General features: G+C 40.8%; 1 protein-coding gene across 1 annotated transcript in view; it reads right to left on the reverse strand.

Annotated features, from left to right (window-relative positions):
- The window catches only part of PIK3CA (phosphatidylinositol-4,5-bisphosphate 3-kinase catalytic subunit alpha), a 256,280-nt gene that overhangs the window by 203,709 nt on the left and 28,939 nt on the right, over positions 1-23,632 (reverse strand). Inside the window, exon 2 of the mRNA XM_085635399.1 lies at positions 6,157-6,366. Within this exon, the coding sequence (XP_085491525.1) occupies positions 6,157-6,366 (210 nt within the window). The remainder of the gene's footprint in view (positions 1-6,156; positions 6,367-23,632) is intronic.

The raw sequence follows: 23,632 nt of genomic DNA on the forward strand, positions 1-23,632 counted from the left end.
GTTGTGAGTGGCTCTAATTGTAGGCATGAATGCTTACTTCAGAATGGTCATGCATTCTGCGGCGAGACTGAGGTAGCCAAATTCTAAGCACTCAGGAATCAAATAGAAAGATTGAGCTGTTAGGGATTGGGTTGCTTGAGTGTCTTGATTTTGGTAGAGAAGATCCGAACGGTTGGGGAGCTTCTTGTAAAGCACTAGAGAGAGGTTGAGAGGGCGGTGAACCAGGGCTGGTGTGCCCATCTTGAGGCTACTATGATGAGAGTGAAGGATGTTTGTCTCAGTTTCCGTACTACAAATGACAGGAGTGGGAGAGACAGAAAAGCAAATATCCCTGACCAATTCCTCCACAGTGCATTGCCCATGGGCGGTGGAAACCTGGAGGTAAAGCTTGTGCATTTTTAGTTTTAAGCGGTGGCAAACTGATCTTGCTGGGGGAATCCCCAACAGTGGAAGTACGGGATTAGGACTTGGGAGTGGAGTTGTCATTCCAGAACTTGTTGCTGCATCCCGCTGAACAGGTCTGAAAGTTGTTTTCCCCTCCTGGGAATGTTCTGGATGAGGAGATGGACTCAGATGTATCGGCCACCACCAATTGTTCCTGGCTGAAATAGACAACTGCTGTGGGTGCGTGCCCCCTGTTTCTGTAGGGGAAAATATGGCTGTTGTATCGTTTGTCCAGACTAGGACTATTTTGTGTTGAATGAGATTAAGGAAAGCATTGGGGGCCAACTGGATATCTAGCAGCTCCAGGTGGTTGATCTGGAGAAACCTTTGGGCAGATGTCCACACACCTTGGATAGTGAAATTCTACCGGTGCGCTCCCCAGTCGGTGAGCCAGGCATCAGTGGTAATAGTCTCTTGCAGCACTGGGTCAAGAAAGGGACATCCCTTTAAAAGGTTATTTGCATTCCACAACTGCAGAGAGCAATGAGTACGGCCCCAGATCAACAATAGATTCTCCTAATAAACCTCCACATGTGACCACTGTGCACATACAAAGCACACCTAATGTTGGTGTTGGAAATTATCTTTCCTTCTGTGACCAACTCCTGACCCAATTTCTTATATTGGTCTGGGAGGGGGTTGGATGAGGTCTTCCATCTTATCTCAGTGGGTTCAGTCGTACCAGTAAAGTAGGCCCATAGAATTAGCAATGGGACAATGTGTGGCAGAATGTATGGTGATGCTTTTGCTGCCTGCATCAACCTTTGTATTCTCCTAGTCTAGAGGGGGTATATCTGTGCCCTGGGATTTATTGTGCTTTCTAGCTGTGTGCACAACAAAGGAGTCAGGGGGTAGTAGGCCCAATGGAAGGAGGGTATGAAGGATACAACACATTTCTTATCCACCCTTACTTGCTGGCTTATAGCATGGGCAGGTACTTGAGTGACCTCTGTGGGGAGGAGGAGATCTCTATGAACAGGACATCCTCCTCAGGCTGAACATGCATTTCCACCTTGTGGAAGGTGGCAGCCTGGTGCAACACCTAGTGGTATGAGGTGGTGGTAACCTAACGGTATTTCAGAGGATATGGGTCCGGATCACAGTCAGCTGGGGACTCTATCATAATCATCCAAAGCGTCATCGGGGATCAGATGGCAGGTCATATGGAGATCCTTGGCTGCTACCACCCTCAGAATGTGAAGCACCCTACAGGGAATTTGGCCAAAGGGTGAATTGGTAACTGTGGGGAGGTAGGCAAGGAGGAGTTGGAGGAGAAGGACAGGAGGAAGGTAATTGAGGGAGTGGTCAGGTACTCCTATTATGACACCGATGCTTCTTGGGCACTGACTCAACAGGCGGGTGTTGGGCCTCCGTGAAGGTCAACTTCCTCTTGTGAGGGAACTGGGTTCTTCGGTGCATGGAAAAGCTTGGCCAGGATATGACTGGTGCGAGGTTATGAATATGAATGCGTCGCTGCTTTGCATCGAGCTGTTCTCGGAGCTGTTGGAGCTATCCACCTGATCCAGGGTGAGTGTATTTTAGGCGAGGACTTCTTAAATTGATGTACTTGGCGCATATGTAAGGATAGTATCGAACCGTCTACGGTTTCTTTCGTTTTGGGAGACGCAATAATTTGTGTTAATTAGAACTTCCCCATCTGAGCATCGTGAGGTGGGCGAGTTATTGGACCGAGTGGTCATGCTTTGGTTGTTCTAAGAGACACCTTCATTCTTTCAATTGGATTGTATTCATTTCGATTAAGCAGGGCGAGTGGCAATTTTTAAGTTTTGTTACAGCGCTGGGATATTTTTAAGTATTGGTGATCTTAGTTAATCGCATATTGGTACAATTTGTGGTCACTGCGGTTTGGCGACTGTATCACTCTTTAACCTAATGGTGTTTTGGTTTAGCACAGATATTTGTGATGGTTATACACTTTAGTTTAACAGATGTATTTTTGGGCCTACCGGTGTATGGGCTTATTTCAAGTCCTGGAAACATATCAGCTGCCATTATGTACTTTATATAGGTATTTTGGCTTGGAGATTTTTTTTGGAAGGACTATTCTGAGATATAATCGCCTTTTCTTTCATTTTGATTGATGGTCTGGACGTAAGTAACATGGCCATGGAATGAGTGGTGGCGGGAACAGCATAATCATATATCCCTCATCAGTTGATCCATACAGTATTATCCATTGATAGATTATGTGGTTACCTGGAAGCAAAGCATTGGCAATATGCACTCTAGTGTGTGGCAAACAGGTCTACCGCTGGTGTTCAACAGTGGTGGAATTATCGTTGGAGCACCAAGGGCCTGAATTTCCAATTTTTGTGTACATTGGTTCGTTCTCCTGAGCAGGTCTGTAAAGTCACTGCCTACTCACAGGAAGTTTTCCAGTAAAAGGAACGCCTGGTGTCAAAAGACTGTTACAGTTCTCTCATTGGCCAGAAATCAGCCAATCATATAATGGTGGTTTTAATTTAAACCCATCAAGAACAGTGTTTTATACGATCTGTACCCTCAGCAACAAAGAATGACGCATCACGCCGAAACGCGTCTGCAGGGGAGGTGAAAATTTATATTTTCAAAGTAACCCCATGAGTGCTCCGTACCTTCTCGAAAAAATAATTATACAACAGAGAAAGCACCCGTTCTGAGTTCAGTGGATGTTGGTGAGAACTGGAGAAACATACATACAGACAATCACACACAATCACACACACACTCACACACAATCACAATCACACACACACAATCACACACACACAATCACAATCACACACACACACACACACACACACACACACACACACACACACACACCCTCCCCTCCCCCCCCCCCCTCTCTCTCTCTAGGTCTATATACAAACACATTAAACATGTGCACACAGACTTCTAGGTTGCCTGGTGTGGGTGTCCTCATCTGTTTTAAACTCAAGACTTCTCTGCTACCTAAAGACCATCACAGGTTGAACAGAGTACACAGTACAGACAAGTTGTCTGCCAAAATGTCACTTGAACTTGTTAAAACAAGCCTGTAACGATCTACAAGAAAATGCACAAATCCTGAAATATTTGATGTGGCAGTGGTCCTGCACAGTTCAATCTAAGCGTTATCTATGGATTTAACTTCATGTGCAACTAAATCTCCTGCGCCACTTATACTGCTGTGGTGCAGCGTACAGGCTAATTTATATTCAAACAGTTCTGGGAATACAAATAGACAGTCAACCCTTGACAAATTAAGTCGAAGTTTACTATTTTCCAACCTGAATTATTTATTTTGCAGGAAGTACACTGATGCACTGGGTCTTCATAGTAGACATATTAATAATGATGAATTGGAAGAGCAGTGAGCCTGCAGTAAGGTACAAATTGCTAACGGAAAGCTGTCAGATTATGGAAATAAGAAAGACCTGTCAAAAACATGATCCATAATGTGTACTTTAGGTCTTTGCTTTTCCTTAAAGCAAGGACAAAAACAGGACTTACAACGCATGCTTGAGTATTTTAAACATTTCACTTTTAATTTAAAACACTGACAAGCAAAACTGACTTGATACCAGGAGACACTAATTGATTCTCAATTATCACGATTACTAAAAAATGAAAGACAACACTGATAAATTAAAAAGAGCTCGATTTTATAAATATACCACAGGCCACATTATTTTTAAATCTTTAAGAGAATCACAACTGTTTCAATCCCACAACTTTTCAAACTTTTTAGAAAGAATTAATTATTTAATGAAAAGGTTCTCTTTATGGCAAAATGCTCTGAACGCTGTAATTGAAGTTTTTTTTTCTTAAAGGTGTTTGTTCATTAATGGACAAACACATTCTTAAAAAAAGATCTCAGAAGTAACAATATTTTTTCATTAAAATATCTTGCTCATCACACAAATTTCAACTTGCTCTATATACCAGCTCAACATTAAATTTTCAAACTGTCAACATTTTTCATGGCAGTAAGTGCTTGGCATTGGAAATTGATAACTTGAAAATGCAATATCTTTCTCCTCTCTTTCGTCCCTTCCCAGTTCTCAGCAACTGTCAAATATATTTTCAAAAGGTTGTCATTTCTTACAAACACAGTTAGAAGTATCCTCATTTCCATTGGCCTTGTTTCAATTTTCTTCTACCACAACAAATTAAAATATTTGCTGACTGAAAATGGAGACTGTCACAGAGAAAAGTGCTAGAGCAACATATATTGCCTAATTACATCAATGGTTTAGCTGATCAAGGCAGAGAATCCTACTCCCAAAAGCATGGTATGTGTCCAGTTAGTTGAGGCTTGGACTATACGAGTATTATGCAGAGTGCCTTTCTGGTGTCACCCAGAATGCCCCCAGTTTGCTTGGAAGCACAGACTAACCCAATATCTAATATGCCCTTTCGTTCAAACAACGTCCTAGGTTTAAGCAAATGATCTCCCCCTCACTTGAGTCCATTAACACCTAGTTTATAAACCTGAGTGCCCCTTGGATACATCACAGCTAAAACATAAATGAGCCTACAACACTGAAGAGTAGATTCTGAAGACATCCAAGGTCTCCGATAAGCTTTTCTGGCTGCTCAAGATGTTGCTTGGAGAGATGCTGACAAGGTTGAAAATATGAGATAAACTGGGATGCTAACTTGTCGTATACTGACGTGCACCACAGGAATCATATCGCTAACAACTGAGTGTGAAAGGAATTGTTATGTATAGTATAATCAAATCACAAATTACATTTCACCAAGATACTGTGGCATGTGGTACCAATCTGTACAATGTTTATATGTTATCCTCAATATTTCTTCACTTAAGCACCCCCTTATGCCACTCAGAGGCTCAATTAAGGCCCGAGTAATATTCGGGCAGAATATCCCAGCTTTAATTCATAGAGTGCCTTCAATCGAATATCCAAATTCACTCTTCTGCCATAGAATCTCACGTAATGATCCTGAAAGAACAGCCTTTCGCCAGGCGGAGAGCATCTTCCAGCTCACTGCGCACACACAGTGTGTGCTGCCCAGGAGCTCAAATTATTTATTAAGAGCCAAGACATACTGGAAAGGGCCTAAATACTTGAAGTTTCACAACTATTTTTCACTATTTGGATTCAGCCTACCAGAGAAGTAGATCTGCAAGGTTTGAAGAATGGTATAGCACAACGCGTTCCATATGATGATTATAACTACACAAATATGCATTACTTGCCTTAGTTTCCACACTCTCGTATTATCACCTGCAATGTCTAGTAATGACCAGCAGCACAAATTGCTTAATGATGCAAAAAGACAGGCCTAGCAACACACAACTGTTGCAGTTTCATCGATGTGTTTTTAAGTGTCCTTTAACATTTGTTCTCATTCAGTTAGGGAGGTGGAATTTATTCTGGCATGACAAATCTTATAAATTCTTCAATCAATCTTTCTTTCAAATCTTAAATACAGCTGAAGATCATGTAAGCTGGGAAGTATTCTATATAAATCAGGGACTTCTCAACAAAGGGATTTGCTTCATAATGCAGGAGTTCCAATTTATTTCATCAAATGGTTTCTAGAGCAAGATTCCATAGGACTCATTCATAAATAGAATGGATAATGCATGGAAAAAAGGAATGAAGAAAATAAGAAACTACCAATAGACAAGATCAGTGCAATGCAAAAACATTTGTTCAAAATGCATGGCATCTGTTCCACAGAAGGGTTTCTGCTCACCTTTATCCAGTTTGCTGTATATATGTTTTGGAAGATCTGGTGAAGATTCTACATTGGGTGGATAAACATATAAAGCTCTACTGTGAGGTCCACCAGCATCTCGAAGATCAACTGCTTCTTTACAAACATTAAGGATATTTCGTCGGAAGTCCTGGACCTCTGGGTCTTTCACCATGTCAAACTCACATACGGGCATGCCAATAGCAAAACCTGTAGCAGCAAAAAGGCAAAACAGAAATTGAGCACTTGCAGTTATTCTTTAAAAAAAAGCAGATATCCTGACATGCAAGTAGAACTAAGAAAATTCAGACGATCTGAGATTCAAAGACTAGAACATATGCAAACGACCTGATCTCCACTGCTGTGTACAAGGAGTAACAAAACAAAATTGTTAGATAATAATTCTAATATTTGAGGAGAAGCAGCGCACACAAAAGAGAGCAAGAAAACAAAAATGCATTCCAAGGAGTGCTGAAAGAAGTTAAAAAGCAGTTTCCTCAATGTCAGTAGTGGGTGTATATAAGTCATCTAATGAAAAGGATGGTAAAGGAGCAATACGTGAGTTCCAGGTTACAGGAAAGTGCTCCAATAGGAGCAAGTGCCCTCACACACCCCGAAAGGTGTTATGCTTCATCATTTGGGTATGCTCCTGGTCGGGCAGGCACTGCAATGCCCGATGGGCACCCTCTAGGGGGCTCATTGCCAGAGATCTTTTCAATGCCATCAGGTGACATGTGGGTGTGTGGGTTGTGTAGTGTGTTGATTGGAGGTGGGTTAAAATAGGTGCAGTGATCCTAAATGTCAGATCATTTAATGAAAGAAGCACACTACCCTAAATAAAAACGTGGTGCTCAATTATGATATAATGGTCTTTACAGAGCAAGGTGTGTCAATTGGTAGTATAATGCAGTCGACATGTTTCTTGCCTCTGTTGTCCACAGAGGATCAAATGGCAATTTTTCAGGATCTTGTACCATAAACCTACACTACTTTGTGACTAGAATCAATGGATAAACCTAAATGAAAATAGTAAACAGTCACACTTCAGCTCACAAGGGGCAAAATTACCTGGTCGGACAAATTGACCTATATGGGTGCCAAATTATATGATTTACTAATTTCTTCTGCTATGAAATCCATCGACATGAATTGGAAAACTGCAATTAATATATTTTCAACTGCTTGGTGGGAATGGATATAAAAAACATAGGAACTGGAATCGACTTATCGCTGAATAAGAAGCAGCTTTATATCATCATCAATTTGGAAGACTTTGGATATTTGTCTCACTAATAGCTATTTTCATATATTACTTTAGTTTGTATTAGATAGTAATCTATATGTAATCCGATTTTTGTTTTAGTTTTTTATGTTCAGTGGGTTATATATTTTCATACAATTGTTTAGCACTTCCTCCACTTCTTCGGCTCTACACTATTAGGACTTTTTGCTGTTATTTTATGTATGTTTTCATGTTTATATGATATAAAACTCAATATAATCTTTTGTACAGCATGAAAACCAGTAATTAATCTGAGCCGGTGGGGGCATCGGCACCTATTTTTGGGGACCTGCACTTATTTTTCTGCATTAGATAATTCCTGAGTGCAAGAGAGGGAAAAAACACAAACATTGGAAAGACTGAGGAAGAGAAAGATGACAAAAACGTCACAAAGGGAGAAGCAGGAAACCTGCAAGAGTGAGAAAAGGGGCAGGTAGTGTCTGGTAGTGGATTTAAAATTACAAGCCTTCGAAATGCAGCACACCGACATTTAATTGCACTGGCCACCAACTTCTAGGGAGCGCTTTGGGCATCGACTCTTTATATTAAAAATTAAGCACTGCGGAAATAGACCAAATTATTTGAAGCATACATAATAGGAACATGGCCTGCAGGTCCACAGCAACAAAACAAACCTCCCCTATGCCAGCTCTCTGAAACGCCCGGTAGACAGTCCAGCCCGGCAATGGAGTTGTTGAAACATGTTCTCCTTTCACATTTATTGATAAGTGCTATTGATAGATTTGTCAATTGAGATGGGTATCAGTTGCAAGCAACCAACACCGATCTAAGGAGTTAAAAGACGTATCCCATTCTTTTAGTAGGTATGTTAATTAAGCATATTGCTTTCAAAGGTAGTTTCACTGATGGGGAAGCATATATAACCTAGCAAGGACCCAATTTATTGGGGTCAAAAAATCAAAAGGATTAAGGGAGTAAACTTGGTCCCTATGCTGTGTACCTTGTATAGGTGTGGGTTAGTCAATTATTTAAGAAAGGGATAATACCCAAGCACGATTTCATTAAGGTAATAAGAACGCCCCTCTCATCCCACACTAAAATAGACCAACTCAAATAATTTCTAGGGCTGTTCTAGATTTAGGAAGAAATTTGCTAATTTTGTGGATCCCCCTTGAGTAATTCTAAAGAAAGGTACTCAATTATACCGGGCCGGGTCTGGTGGCTCAGTGGACTAAAGTAGCCACTGCAAGGGCCTGTGTTCGACCTCATGGTCACAGGTTCAAATCCCGGCGGGTCCACTCAGCCTTTCATCCATCTGAGGTCGATAAAATGAGTACCATTGAGTTGGGTAACAATAAACACCTGTTATTCAGCGCCAGGACACCTACGGGTAATCGTGCGCTTTACAAATACACCTGTTATACTGGAACGAGGACCGTCAGAATGTCTTTGATCAAATTAAAGTGGACAATGCCAATAAACTATGATTTGGCATCAAGGAGACAACTATACTCACCACTGGTGCCAGCCAGACTGGGTTGTTTAGGGGCTACGTTGAATCCAGTTTTATGCTAAAGCATGGAGCACAAACGTTACTTGGTGGTTTTTCCTATGTGGTATGCAATTTACAATTCACGCATACCATAAACCTATGAATGATGCATTCACCACTAGGGGATCTGATCACAACACACCAGAATTTCTAAGAGAGTCCTGGGTCTTGAAGGTTATACTTTAGTCTATGAGTACTTAACTGGCCTAAAGAAATGGTTACAAACCGTTTGTCTCACCTTTCACTTCCTATTGAAACTGATGGAGAAAAGTGTGTTGAGGAACAGCAAATTGCCATCAAAGTCCCTTTTGAGGGAATTGATGAATAGGAGCTGAAAAGGAGCGAGAAGTGTCACTTAGGGCTGGGCCAGAAAACATTTGATAGAAGATGTACTGAGGGCTTTGCGGGAGGTGCGGGGAGAATTTCATGCATGAGGAAATAGTTTATAACGGAGAGAAATAAATACCACAAGTGTCCCTGGGAGCTAAACTTGCAGACTTAGCCCATATGAGTCACAAACAAAGACGCTGCTCAGAAGGTGTGTGAGTTGGCGTGTCTTTGAATATTCAATATATGAAGTAGGGCCTTATATACAAGAAGTGATGATGGTGAAGGTATGTCTCCATTTCATGGAGGGTTTATAAACTATACTCTGGCTTTGTGCAGCATACAGACCCTGTACCAAGTGTGGCACACTCCAGACTAATTTTAAAAGGGCTGTTCTATGGTTGGCACACATTAGGCTGGACTCAATGTTTAATGATATGTACCCTCGAACTTGCATGTTTTAAGCTGTATGCCCTGGATTTTGAGCACTATATATAATGTTTTCTTTTTACAGCGTACATCCTTAGATTGAATGCTATCTTGGAAAACCCCCTTCCACCATGATCCTAACACCCTGCCTGAAAAACCAGAACTCGATTCCTTTCGGCTTAATTTCTCTTTTCTTTCATCTGAGTAACCCTCTTCTTACCTTCCATCTACCGCATGCTTTCTATTTCTGGGTATAGCTGTCTCTCAGTCTCATGTCTGTTGGCCTTATTTTCTTATTGTAATTCCGCCAAAAGGCAGACGCCTCATTTCATAGATCACACACTCTCAGCTTAAAAATCCTCCCCCGGCAACCTATTACCTAATCGCCCCCACCAATCATTCACATGAAACCACACAGCCCCAATAAATTATCACACCTAAATGGGATTAATATAACCTATCACAAAGGAACTGGACTAAATGCATGCTAACCGCAAAAACCAACATTTAACCACTGGATTAAGCACTAACCTTGGGGTTCGGAGTGGTGTGCTACTTGCCTAAAGCGCTTCAACTCCTCATCAGTGGTGAGAACGGCCATATGGATGCAATTACAATTAAGAGAATCCGGTGACCAGGTCTAACATACATGATCTAACACCATGTTGGAGACTATCAGCTTTGCCCGTTGTGATAAAGTAAAAATAACTTTCAGCCCACCTTTATCTCTTGTGGGGGTTTCCTCCAGGCCATGGTCCAACCTGGCATCAGACATATGGGATCAATTTAGGTTAAGGGATTACACTGTAAATGTATCCTTGTACAAATAGACTATTAATCAAATGGTTTGTCCTCAAAGCAGTTAGTCATACCTCAACTAAAGTGATTAAGTTTCTTTGAAATGTCTCAGTAGACAAAGGTATTAATAATATTCTGGTTACAGACAAAGGGGTCCAATGGACATCGGCAGAAATGTAAGTTTGTACAAGAGATGAAAATCACTCACCACAAAACAGCCTTGTATTGCCCTACGGCAAATGGGCTAGCTGAGAATGCCAACTGACTGATAAACAAAAGTCTTTAAATATCAAGAATAAATTGTTAAAGATCGGAAGGAAACACTGCTTAACATAATGTGGGCATACTGACCCACACCCTATTCGGTTACAGAGCGTCATCTTTTGTCTCCCCTCAAGGGTGGCGGGCCAGTATTTTACCACCTTCCCTCAGCAATGCACAGTGGTGTTTAGTTTATCTTCACATGGTCTGTGTGGCGCTGCAAGTAGTTTTTACTTCATTGCAACATTCTCGTACTGTAAGACATACTGCCCCTTGTCCAAAAATAGTGTGAAGGATTGTCTTAACATGCATCGGTCATCGCAATTTATTGAGATAAATCATGCATAAATGGAGGAAGTGGTTTTGAAAACATATTCAAGCCACACTATTGAAAGACACTGCTTGTTTGCTGAGATTGCTTACTCGAGCGCTTTGGTATTGATGAAACAATGCCATTGGGAAGTGACTGAGAACAAAAGTTTCAGTTAGCTACTGTCAAGATTCAATATTTATAGTTCAGCTCATTCTGACAGCCAGTGTTACCATGTGGATTGCTTGCATGCTGAACTTCCTCATTAAGAAAATCCGAAAAGAGGAACGGAGAGCACAATGAACATTAGTTCTGAAAAGGAGAACTAAAAAATGTAGAAAAATCTCTATAAATTCACTTCCATCGATATATAAATCTGCAAATGAAAACATTAACATAATGACAACGCTACTGAATTCTATGTATCAGTCCTGGGCAGCATAATTGTCGGTGCACTGGGAAAGATATGTCCAGGTTGGGGGGCCATACGTTGTGAAATATAAAATATCTCCCTTCATCATGGAAACGTAGTCCTACTAATTTTGCTATGTTTTTGTTGGGAAGGGTGGAGACAAGTGTAATTAGTAGTTAGGACTGGATGTGCAAGTCTGATATATAGTGTGTGCTCAAGCAATCATTCTAGGCTGTGTAATTTGACATCCAAGTAGAAACTTGAAATCTTCTGCAAGATCAATGCGAAAAGAATGTTTGTGTCAATCCCGTCTCTTGGCTAGTGATCCTAAAATTTGCTGGGAAATACCATTTACTTGCATGTCTTTTTGACGAACACATTCCCCATGTCAGTGGACTCATGAATGTCAAATGTGGCCTGGTGGACATAAAATGAAATGTCCTTTAGTCAAACAGTAACTGAGATTTACTTTTTAGGTCTGGCTAAAAGAAGCCTTTCAATGTTGTGCCAGCCCCATGGAATAAAATTGTTTTTTAATTAGATAAAAAAGAAACACATACATAGAGGGGCATTGGTTTCGCTTCCTTCATCGACTGGTTTATTCAGCTGCGATGTCATTTCTGCTTCTGCCAAGCACAGCAGGGGGCAAGGGGCAGTGAGTGAGCCCAATTCACCCACTTGTTTAAAGCATTGCAGACAACAGCATTTTAACTGAACTCGTGTGCACATGCACCTAAAATGAAATGCATTCAATTGACAGAACTGGTGGGTCAATGATCTATTTTGCCAGTGCTTTTTTCCTTTCTATTCCTTATCCTATTTAGGTCTCTCCTACCAGATAGCTGGTTGTTTGCAAAAGACAAAGTGTGAACTTGCATAGGGCTTACAGCCAGCCCGTTGCTTATTATTGGTTGGCTTTACTATCACTTGTTTGCTTGTTTTTTATTCAATGGCACACCTTCCTCTTTTTGTGTTTTCCCCTCCCTGAAGCATATACTCTTAACAATCTTTTTGAGCAGCTGACTTGTATCCTTCCACTGTTCACATGAAGGGAACTACTTCGTTTTTCATTCATCACTCCGTGACAGTACATATGTTTACTAGCTCATTCCCTCACGTGCTGCTTCTTCCCCTCAAATACCAGCCACCCCAAGCAGTGGTGATCCCCGCCACTCTCAGGTGGTCAGTTAAAGCAAAGCAACAGGATATTTTTGCTTGTTTAGACTGGATAGCAGACTTTGATGGCAGTTTTGGTTTGACCGCCCGCTTTCCGCATATTGCATGAAAGCACAAGCTTTGGCACACAACACTTCTATGGTGTGTGAGAAGGCCATCTGCTGCATTCCCTCTGCATGAAACTTCTCCAGGAAGTCCATAAAATCTACTCCTTGGGCTACAACAAATGGCAGAATCATGTGACAAATAGATAAGCAAGTGTTTCCCTTTAATTCTGACACTTCTTATTCTATTCATTTTCAGTGCAGAGTGTGAAAAGTAGTTGAAAAATAAATCAAGCTATTTATTAAGATTGATAGAACTGAACTCAATATACAGTTCTGAGATACCAAGTATAGGTTTGCTTTTACTCCAGTATTCAGAATTTTTACTTTTATTTCTTCAAAGAATACAGACAGACATTGGTAAAACCAACAGCTCTGCACTTGCATTTTAAAAGGTGAGACCAACTGGCTTTGCCAATGCCTTTTTAGTTTGTATTCATCCTTGCGTGTACAGCTATCTATTCAGGTTAAATTAATTCAAAGCTAAAAGTACAGTTTCTTTACACAGATTAAAATGTATCTATATATATCTATCTATATCTATCCATCTATCTCTAGATCTATATATATATATATATCTATATCCATATCTATCTATCCATATCTATCTATCTATATCTATATCTGTATCTATATCTATATCTATATATATATATATATTCACTTAAAAAACCATAGGTTTCACGCATGTTATAGTTAGGTGGATATTTCACTCGTAAAAAACCAATGAAATTCCCCGTTATAGTTAGTTCAGATAACTATAACTCGCGCGCCCGCAATCCTGCTCATGACGTCACATATTACATCACTCATGACATGGTCAGTGGCATCACTCATGACATCACTGATGACATCATCCTTGTGATAGAGTGGCGGTCGCGCGAGTTATAGTTATCTGAACTAACTATAACGGGGGAATTTCATTGGTTTTTTACGAGTGAAATATCCACCTAACTACAACATGTGTGAAACCTATGGTTTTTAAAGTGAATTTGCAAGGTTTTTTAAATGCTAATTCCCAACTATAACGTGTGTGAAACCTATGGTTTTTTCAGTGAATTTGTACGTTTTTTTAAATGCTAAGTCATGTATGTATTATTATTTTTCTTATATATTTATTTTACAATAAACTACGTATTAAAAAATGTTTAATGGTTTTTCACCGTGCACGCACCCCCGCGATAAAAAAAAAAAAAAAATTGTAATGTTTTTTTCCTTCTTCGGGGTCCTTCAGGGACCCCCTGGCAAAGGCTAGGGGGTCAGGAACTCTCTACCCTGTCCCCTTTTCACGTTCGCCACCTTCCTTTTTCACTCTCGCACTGAAAACGGACAAAATGGCGGCCGACACTTCCTGATTTCGACCGATTCGAACGTTGACTGACATGTAACCACCAATCAGAATTACGCTCGCGCACGTTAGGGTGCGCGCGGCTATAGATATTTATGTGCTTTAACTGCAATTTTCTCAGGAACTACTGAACAGATTGACTCCATATATGCAAAAGGCACATCCCTGACCTGAGGACTACCTCTCTGCCAAATTTCAAGTAATTCTGTTCAGCCGTTTGGGCTGTACCTTCGACTAAAGGTCCTATGGGGAAAACGCGTTTTGGGACCCCCCTTTTTTCTCGGCCCCCGCTTGACGAATCCCCCCGAGACTTTTCAGGGTAGGAGCTGAGCGGAGCGCCCCATTAGTTTTGAAAATTCCGCGAAGATTCGTCAACCGGCGCCAAGGTTATTCAAAATAGAATTTTGAGATTTCCTATGGAAACACGGTCCTAACTATAACTATCTACTGGCGACCACCAGTAGATAATATATATATATATATCCAAGAAAGAAGTGACTCAAACAGATAGATTCACCAAAGAACAAAAATATATTTCCACTACAACGTTTCAGCTTCCGCCTTCCTCAGGTAGTACAAGATGGTTTGCTCTGTGGCTGCACAGATGACACAGCTGAATTTTCAAAAGCATCATGAGTGAAGGTTCCATTGGGAATGTGGAATCAATGCAGTCCTGAGAATTCTTGAAATATGCAGTAATCAGGTTGTGTTGTCAGTAATGTTCAGTCCATCTGGATACAGTGATTTTAAACGGTACATCCAGATGTTTTCCCTGGAGTCCAGCAGTTCTTCCTTTGAAACATGTTCCATGGGGAAAATCTTCAAATCGGATAGTGAATGATCCACAAGGTTAAAATGATTGGCTACAGGCTGGTCAATTTTCTTATTAATTATTGCCAATTTGTGGTTCCTGAATAGTGTACGGAGGTCATTCACTGTTTGGCCTACATATTATCTTTTACAGCTTTGCCGTTGGCACTGAATCACATAAATAATGCATGTTGAGCGACATGTAAGATGCTGCCTTATTGCATAGGTCCTTCTAGTAACAGAACTAGTTACAGATGATGTTTGTAAAAGATATTCACACGTGATGCACCTTTTAGAGTCCCAGCAATGAACCCCTGCATTTGTTACAGCTTGCTTGAGTTCAGCTCTCACAATAAGAGATCGTAATTTGGAGCTCTGCGGTAAGCAATGACTGGCAGTTTTGTAATGTAATGTAACCATTTTTTGAATGGTTACTTTAATAAATACCAATAGTAGGGCCATTGAGTTATGCAGTAAAATATTCCATGTCGCGGACCATTCACAATTAGTTAGTTTAAAAGGTGGCTTAGACTTAACCTCCAACCCCATAGGATAGATGTTAAGTTTTTTATAGATTTGTAAATGTGCTATTGTAAATTGGCACTTACTGATTTTCTCCTGGATGAACAGCGCATATCTGGAATGTAGATTTGTTCTTGACGTGGTGGTTGCTTCTGGCTTGAGTGTCGGATCCAGGGAGGATACAAGTTTGTAATCCCAAAAACAGTATACTTGAAGATGAAGGATCACAAGAAAACAAACTAACTAGTTGTGAATGGTCCACGACATGGAATATTTTACTGCATAACTCATCAATGGCCCTACTATTGGTATCTATTAAAGTAACGATTCAAAAAATGCAGATGCTTAAAGCCAAACTACAAAAAGAACTGGAACTTTTAAAGAACACATAAGAATAAGAAAATTGACCAGCCTGTAGCCAATCATTTTAACCTTGTGGATCATTCACTATCAGATTTAAAGATTTTCCCCGTGGAACATGTTTCAAAGGAAGAACTACTGGACTCCAGGGAAAACTTCTGGATGTACCGTTTAAAATCACTGCATCCAGATGGACTGAACATTACTGACAACACAACCTGATTACTGCATATCTCAAGAGCTCTCAGGACTGCATTGATTCCACATTCCAAATGGAATCTTCACTCATGATGCTTTTTGAAAATTCAGCTGCGTCATATGTGCAGCCACAGAGCAAACCATCTTGTACTACCTGAGGAAGGCAGAAGTTGAAACGTTGTAGTGGAAATATATTTTTGTTCTTTGGTGAATCTATCTGTTTGAGTCACTTCTTTGTTGGATATTTTAATTTCTTTGCGACCCAGATTTTTGCCCTGGCTGGCTGTTTTCTTGTGGAAAAAAAAAAATAGTATATAAAATTTATACAAGTAAACGCTGCACTCTGAAGACTGACTATTCAAAGATTTATTATATTTCTATTACACCAACGCGTGTCAGCCCTCCTAGGTTTTTGTCGCGGTAGGCGAGTCTTTCTTTCAGCACAATTTACGTCATTCACATTAGCCTTCAATGCAGCATTGTGGGAAACATAGTGCTCATTATGTAATTTCTCTATTTACACTATCTACATATCGCTTATAGACCTTTGTGGGGTTTATATAATTCTAATCATTGTCTTACAATTCTTATACATGTATTGGTAATTTAATTTGTCATTGCTCTTAGTGAGTGTATTTTTATCATCAGTCTTTCTTTTGTGTCCATATGTATATTGCACTCATCTTAATCTTGCTGCAGCCACGTAATTTAAGATATTAATTCCTTGTTCCATTTGTATGGCTTTGGTATTTATTATTCCTTGGAGTTAGTATCCCCACTCATAGTTAATCCAATTAATTTTTCCTGGTTTTGTCTCCGTTTGTATGGTTTTGTGGTTCTTTTGTTACCTTTCTTTTGTTGGGATTAGTGCCCATGGTATGCAATATACATTCATTAATTTGTCCTCCTTCTATTTGTCCGTCATTCCAACTTTTCCTCATTTTGATCTTGCTGGTCTTGGTTCCAAATATTCATACCGTTTTTTTTCCATCAGTGCCATATTTTCATTCCCCTTCGCCATTTTGATCTAATTTTCCTTTATTCTAAATGTACATACAAGTCTTCATCGTTATTGATCCCCTTGGTTCTTAATCTGAATATGCATCTTGACTCCATTTGACTAAGTTTGAGAATTCTGTCTCCACCTCGCTCGCTGCTTGAAATCGAGTGAATCCCAAAGAAACTCATTGACTTCCAGTCACCATTCTGACATGTCAACATGTGTTTGGCTGTGGCATATGTTGTGTCTGTTTTATACCGCTCCCACATGTTCCAATATTCTCTTTTTTAACATGCAGATTGTATTTCCAACATATTGCATGCCACACTTACACTCGATAAAATAAATACCGAACTTGGTGGTACATGTTATTTTTTGATTAATTTCTTCTGCTATTCCTTCAAAGTCCTGTATATTTTTCGGATTTTCTCCAATTTTACATGCTTTGCATACAGTACATTTCACAAACCCTCGCTGTTGTTCTTGGAGACAATTTGTTGACTTCTCCTCCTGGTAATGACTTTTTACAATTGCGTCTTTAATTGATTTTGTTTTCCTGTATGTAACTAGCGGTCTTGGACCTAGAAGAGAACGAATGTCAGGATCGTTTGCGATTAGATGCCAATACTTTTTGATGATAATGCCACTTTCTTTACTATAAGTGATAATACATCTTGGTGCTTCTTGTTCTTTGGAATTCTCTACTGATTTCTCTTTTTTAGTAATCAAGGTTTCTGTTCATGATTTTTACCAAATCTTTTCACTGCCTCTTCGCAGTGTTGTTTCTTTATAGCCTCTGGATTTCAATCTTGCTGATTTTTCTTTGATTCTTTCTTCCATATCTTTTTCTTTTGAGCAGTTTCTTTTCATCGTCATGAATTCCCCATATGGGATGCTTTCTATGAGTGACCTTGGGTGGAAACTAGTGCCATGGAGGATGCTGTTTGTTGATGTCTCTTTTACAATTTAAAAGGTGAGACCAACTGGCTTTGCCTATGCCTTTTTAGTTTGTTATCATCCTTGCGTGTACAACTATCTATTCAGCTAAAAGTACCATTTCTTTACACAAATTAAAATATATATACACATACATATACACATCCACACATATACACATATATATATATATATATATATACACACACACACATGTAAGGCATGTCTTTCCAGGCAAACCCAAAAGCAAACAGCGGCACGTCAGAGGACTGCACTAAAAGTTTATTGTGCATACAAACGACGCGTTTCGGCAAAGCCTTTTTCAAGTGTGTGACCCGTGCACAATCCCCTAGAAATACAAGGGCACTGTTCATGACAAGTGAAGAAATACTACAATCAAGATCGTGTTTCAATAGGATCAATAAAGTTGAGAAATACAACTTTTTGCGCTGTCCTCTGGTGTGCCGCTGTTTCCTTTTGGGATTGCCTGGAAAGACACGCCTTACGTAAAAATAGCAGTTGCTGCCACCGGTATCGCAGAAGTCAATGGGCTAAGTGCTGCAGTCCTTCAGATAGATAGATATATAAGAGATAGAGACACACACACTCGCGTAGAATTCTACAGACTAATGCACAATCTTCACAAGCAAGCCTGCCAAGATGCTAGGCGGCAACTAGCCTAACCTAACAAACATATAAATGTTTGTAAGACTGGGTGACAAATATCCAAAACGGGTCCTCCGATGTTGACGACGGAGGACACGGAGTGCGTGACAATGAAACACCGACCCTTAACAATTGTGTGACTACAGGACTACAGAGTGTTGCAGTTCTTTCCTCACTTCTTGGGCCAGACACACAACACTGTTTCTCTGGCCTTTTTCGTTGTCAGTCCTTCTCTATTTGTGGGTTATAGGAGTTTTGTCAGGGGAGTTAGAGATGGCTCACTCCCTAGTCTCTTCTCTTGTGATAGCAGGGATAAGAATGATGACAGACTAAACGCAGTCTTGGAGACCTGGGTGAGAGTATCTACGCCAGACATTTTCCATTAGATCAACATTGCTAGAAAGTGCTAGAGTCCCTAAGATCTATTCTTTCAGACTTTGTGTGTATAGGTATCAAAAATGAGCCACTCCTTACATATGGTTAAGAGCATGAACAACCACCATAATATAGCTCAACCACAATTGGGGGCAAACCATCAGGCACCAAACGCTGCACGAAGAGAATGCAGTACCTGGAATACAAACCAATACCTGAACTATGAAGGCTTACCTAAGATCTAAGAGACACCATGTCTCTCTTATCCAGCAAGAGGAAGGGCCTGAAAGAGTATTTGGAATAAAAAAAAATAAAAAAGGTAGAAAAGTGCCCAAACATCATGCTTTGGGGATCATCTAAAAAGTATCTTATTTACTAATTGACAAATGCCAACCTTTTACATAATAAAAAAGGCAAAAATATACATCTACTAATTTTAATTACAATGTCCTCTCCCACAACCTGCTTGAAGGAATTCTAGAAAAATACTCACGACTTTTCATTTTCAAGTGTGCCAAGTTATCAAATGTCACCTCACTACAGAAAGATGCTGTCACGTCCTGCTTCAAGGAACTAATATTAGCCTTTTTTGTTTAAATCTGATTATTAAAACATTGAAGATCCTCAAAACCATACATGACAGTAATGAGCTGACACGTAGAATCACAGTTCACGCATTATTGCACACATTGGACTATTTTGAAAGATTGTAATGCAGGACAGGTATACTACTAGCTTGGTGCCCTTCCCTCATGCCTCCCTCGACTCAGTCTCTGGCCCTCCCCCCAACCTCTCCCCATCTACTGTTGATCTGTTTCGCACTCGTATTAAATCATTCCTTAACTCAAAGTTTTTCCCCCATGGACTCCACACTTTCTCAAATTTTCTGGGCAGCCTCTCACTTTGAAAACGGATTGCTCTCCTATCATACACCAGTCCATGTTTGCTGTCCATCGCTCCATGTCTGGGACTTCTGGGCTACCCCACTCTCAAGGTCCCGTCTTACCACTACCAGCAGCAAGTTGCAAAGAAGGAGGGAGTATAACTGGGCAACTCCATAGGGTGTGCAAAGGTTTACCTGTCTGGCTGCACCCTCTCATAAGCAGTTGTTGCCTGCCCTCCCCACGTAGTGTAGTCTGGCCCCTGTATGCAGGATTTTAAGTTGCACTCACTGTAATCCTGCCTTAATCGCAATTTCTCTAAGCTGTCAGCAGCTTGCCTAGTGTCCCACGTCGCTCTCCCATTTTGACTTCAGTCCGTCTAGAGGGGTCTGACTGGTGCTAATGAGAGTCCTATAGATCAGTGATGCAGCATGTCGATGTTGGGGGACTTCCAGTATCCTGTATTCCAAGAGGACAGCCAGTATTCCAAGGGGGTCCCGCCTACCACCTCCTGTACCCAATTGCTATATCGAGCAAGTGTTTTTTGCATCTGCATTCCTTTAGCACTGAGACTCTGCTAGTTGATACTGCCTTTGTAGCTCTTCAAATGGGAGAAGCCCCGCGCACCCCAAATGCTGCCCATTGTAGAGATGTCCAGTATGTCCCACTGTCAACATCCCTTCCGTTGCAGTAGGTCCACCGGTATGTCAGAGTCCCATATTGGGATCTCTAGTGTAACCTCCACCTCCCACCCTAGCCGCCCTGTTGCTTTCGTTCATATAACGACCACTCTCCATCAGGAATCCTTCCTGGACAATCTGAGCTGTCTTACACCTAGCAGGGTACCCTCGCACAACCATGATATGCCTGTCCACAATTAATGCCGGCTCTCGCTGATTCGCAAATGCCTAGTCACTCACCACAAGCAGCTAAACCCCTTACCCCCACCCCGTCCCATCCCATGGTAACTTAGGGAGCTTCAGTAAGGTTTTTATAGAGAGCAGCTCAGCCAAACAACAAAATGGGAGTTTGACAATGGCCCACATCCTGCCTATATTCCTCTAGGACCCCAACTAGGCTGTGATGTTGTACCATCGCAGGGTCCATCATGACATATATTCTCAAGGTCCGAAATCCATACTTTTGGCACTTCCAGCCTGTCGGTGGGGCTCATCGAGTAAGCGGTAATGCAGTTGATTTGAGCCAGCTAATGTGCCAACCAGAAAATTCCCATTAATGTCCAGAATTGCTAGTATTCTGGCACGGGTCTCTGCAGATTTGTCAGATACAGCAACATGTTGTCCACATATGGGTATATCACATCTCCCAGTCTGGTGCCCATGTTATCTCATATACCAGGGCATCCAACTGTACCCAGCTGGCCAACGGCTCATGGGCAATTATCATTGCCCCTTCTTGGGCATTCTCTTGTGCATCTGGACTAAGGTGATTAATTTGGACCCAGCTCCTCTGTTAATCTTAAATTTCCCGTGTCCCTGCCTTACAGCAGTTGGATAAGTCTAGTAAAGGGCACAAAAGTAAGAGTGTGTTAGACTTTGCAAGGGACCATGTTTATATAATGTCGCTCCTGGAATAAAGGATTTGCCCTCTTACTTCACCGAGTACTTCAGGATATGGAGCCAGTTTTCAGCTCAGCTGAAGTGCAAAATCTGGTCTGTGGATGTCAGCTGCTTAGGAATCCTTGACTTATGGCATTACCCTTTCTTAGGATAGCTGTTTAGCCAACGCCTACCACAAACCAGGGTGTCCAATCATATCAGAGGGTGGGGTAGGCCTTTACTGAACTTCATCACAAGGCCAGGCCACCTTGCATGCAGGCCATTTACCAACAAAAACACTCTATCCTTACTTTGAGGGTGTTCAAAAGCTGGTTTGGGACTAAATCCAAATTGACAGATTTCCCAGGCGCGATAAAAACCTGTGCATCTGCTAGATCCTCACTGACCACCAAAGAAGACACGTGTGACAAGCATTACCCAAACACTAAAACCCTGCAACACCTCACAATGTCACTGACATATTGGAATGCATATCTTATTTGCATTCATCTTTGTCTCCAACCAGCCATTTCGTAATCTTGTAGCAAAGTATGGGTGGGCGGAACTTGCTGAGTTACATAACTCCTTGAGATTCCGCAGAGTTCCGCTAAAGGGTGGAATATATGCACGGCACACTGCAATTTAGTGCAAACATTACTACACGGTGCGCAATAGCAGATGGCCATTTGAGTTGTTGCCACTCTAGGAGAAAATCTAGTTAAGCAACAGCAAATCTACTTGAGAACCAGCCCACTGACAGCAACCGCCCATGCTAGAAGGTGCCGAGGGACGGCAAATCTTGTTTGCATTTCTGGAGCCGTGCTGGAAATAGTTTTTGCCACGCAGCGATTGGCAAAATTTGACTGGAACTCTGCATTACAAGAGTAACACAGAGTCCCAAATTCCGCCAATTCCAAGGGTGAAATAAAACATTCCGCCCACCCCTAGTAGCAAACAACCATATCTATACCCTAAGAATAATCAGCTACACCTTTGCACTCACTCCAACCCAACGAGTATCATATTTTTTTTTAAAAAGGGGAACTTTTCAATCTTACTTAAACCTAACCACTGTATGGTCTGCTACAGCGCACGTTACAGTGAAGACAAAAAGAAACTCCAGGAAGTGCATAGTTGTCTTTGGAAGAGAGCCCCAGTAAAGCCACGATGGGAAGTCCCTATGAATTTGTTAAGCATTAAATACTCCATGGCATCAATCTATAAGCACTGTGGCGTGAGATAATCATCAAGGTATATATCACCTAAGTAAATAAAAAAAGCTTGACACACACACTAGTATGACAAACCTGTGGAAGAATCCTACACCTTAATAATCCTATGTGAAACCTAAAGTTCTTAGGTTTGAACTTCTGTGGGACCACTCCGTAAATAACACTTTTGGAATCCATACAATGAGCATCGCTGTATAGTCATAACACCTTAGAGTTTATGCATACTACATTAGAACTTTGAAACAACTGTGCTTAATAACGATACAAATAATAAATAAAAAAAAATTATATTATAGCAAATTTAAACCATCACAATTATGATACAGACATTCATGAACTAAAACATACCTCAATTTCCTTCTTAAAATCCTGTGCCAACAACTAAAATATTAATAAATACAAACAAAAAGCAGAGCCTCGAAACAGAAAACCGCTTAGGCATTCTAATGGTGCTCCAAGGCCAACTTCTCAAATTTCAGCAACGTTCATGAACTTAAAGGCTGGCAAAAGCTGTTCTGCTTTGCAGTAAACATTTTTCTGAAGCCTCATTACAAGTTCTCACACAAAGTCCATGAAGGACAGTTTTAGGAATTGTTTCCTTTCATTACTCTAAGCTGGACAGAGGGAAAGAAAATTAAAAAGTTATTGGATCTTGAATTCCACAAAAAGCAATTCTCCAAGGTCTTTTTTCCAACTGTGGCCAGCCTCGATGAAGGTAAACAACCCAAATCGAGTACACAAGAAATCAATTTTAATGGACTTTCTAATGCCATACACGAAATGGGATTGTATGCCAGCATCAGAATAAGAGCCCACTCGCAATTGCTTCATTTGTAAAAGAATGAGTGCAGGGGCACAACGTTTTGCTCAGAAGCCTGTGGCTGGCGCTACTGTATGTCAGCCTGCCGAATACCAAGGCTGCGTAGTTTTAAGTCCCCGTCATGCCTCTTTAATCCACCACCGGACACTCCCTTCCC

The sequence above is a fragment of the Triturus cristatus genome, chromosome 11 (assembly GCF_964204655.1).
Source record: "Triturus cristatus chromosome 11, aTriCri1.1, whole genome shotgun sequence".
NCBI classification, from domain to species: Eukaryota; Metazoa; Chordata; class Amphibia; order Caudata; family Salamandridae; genus Triturus; species Triturus cristatus.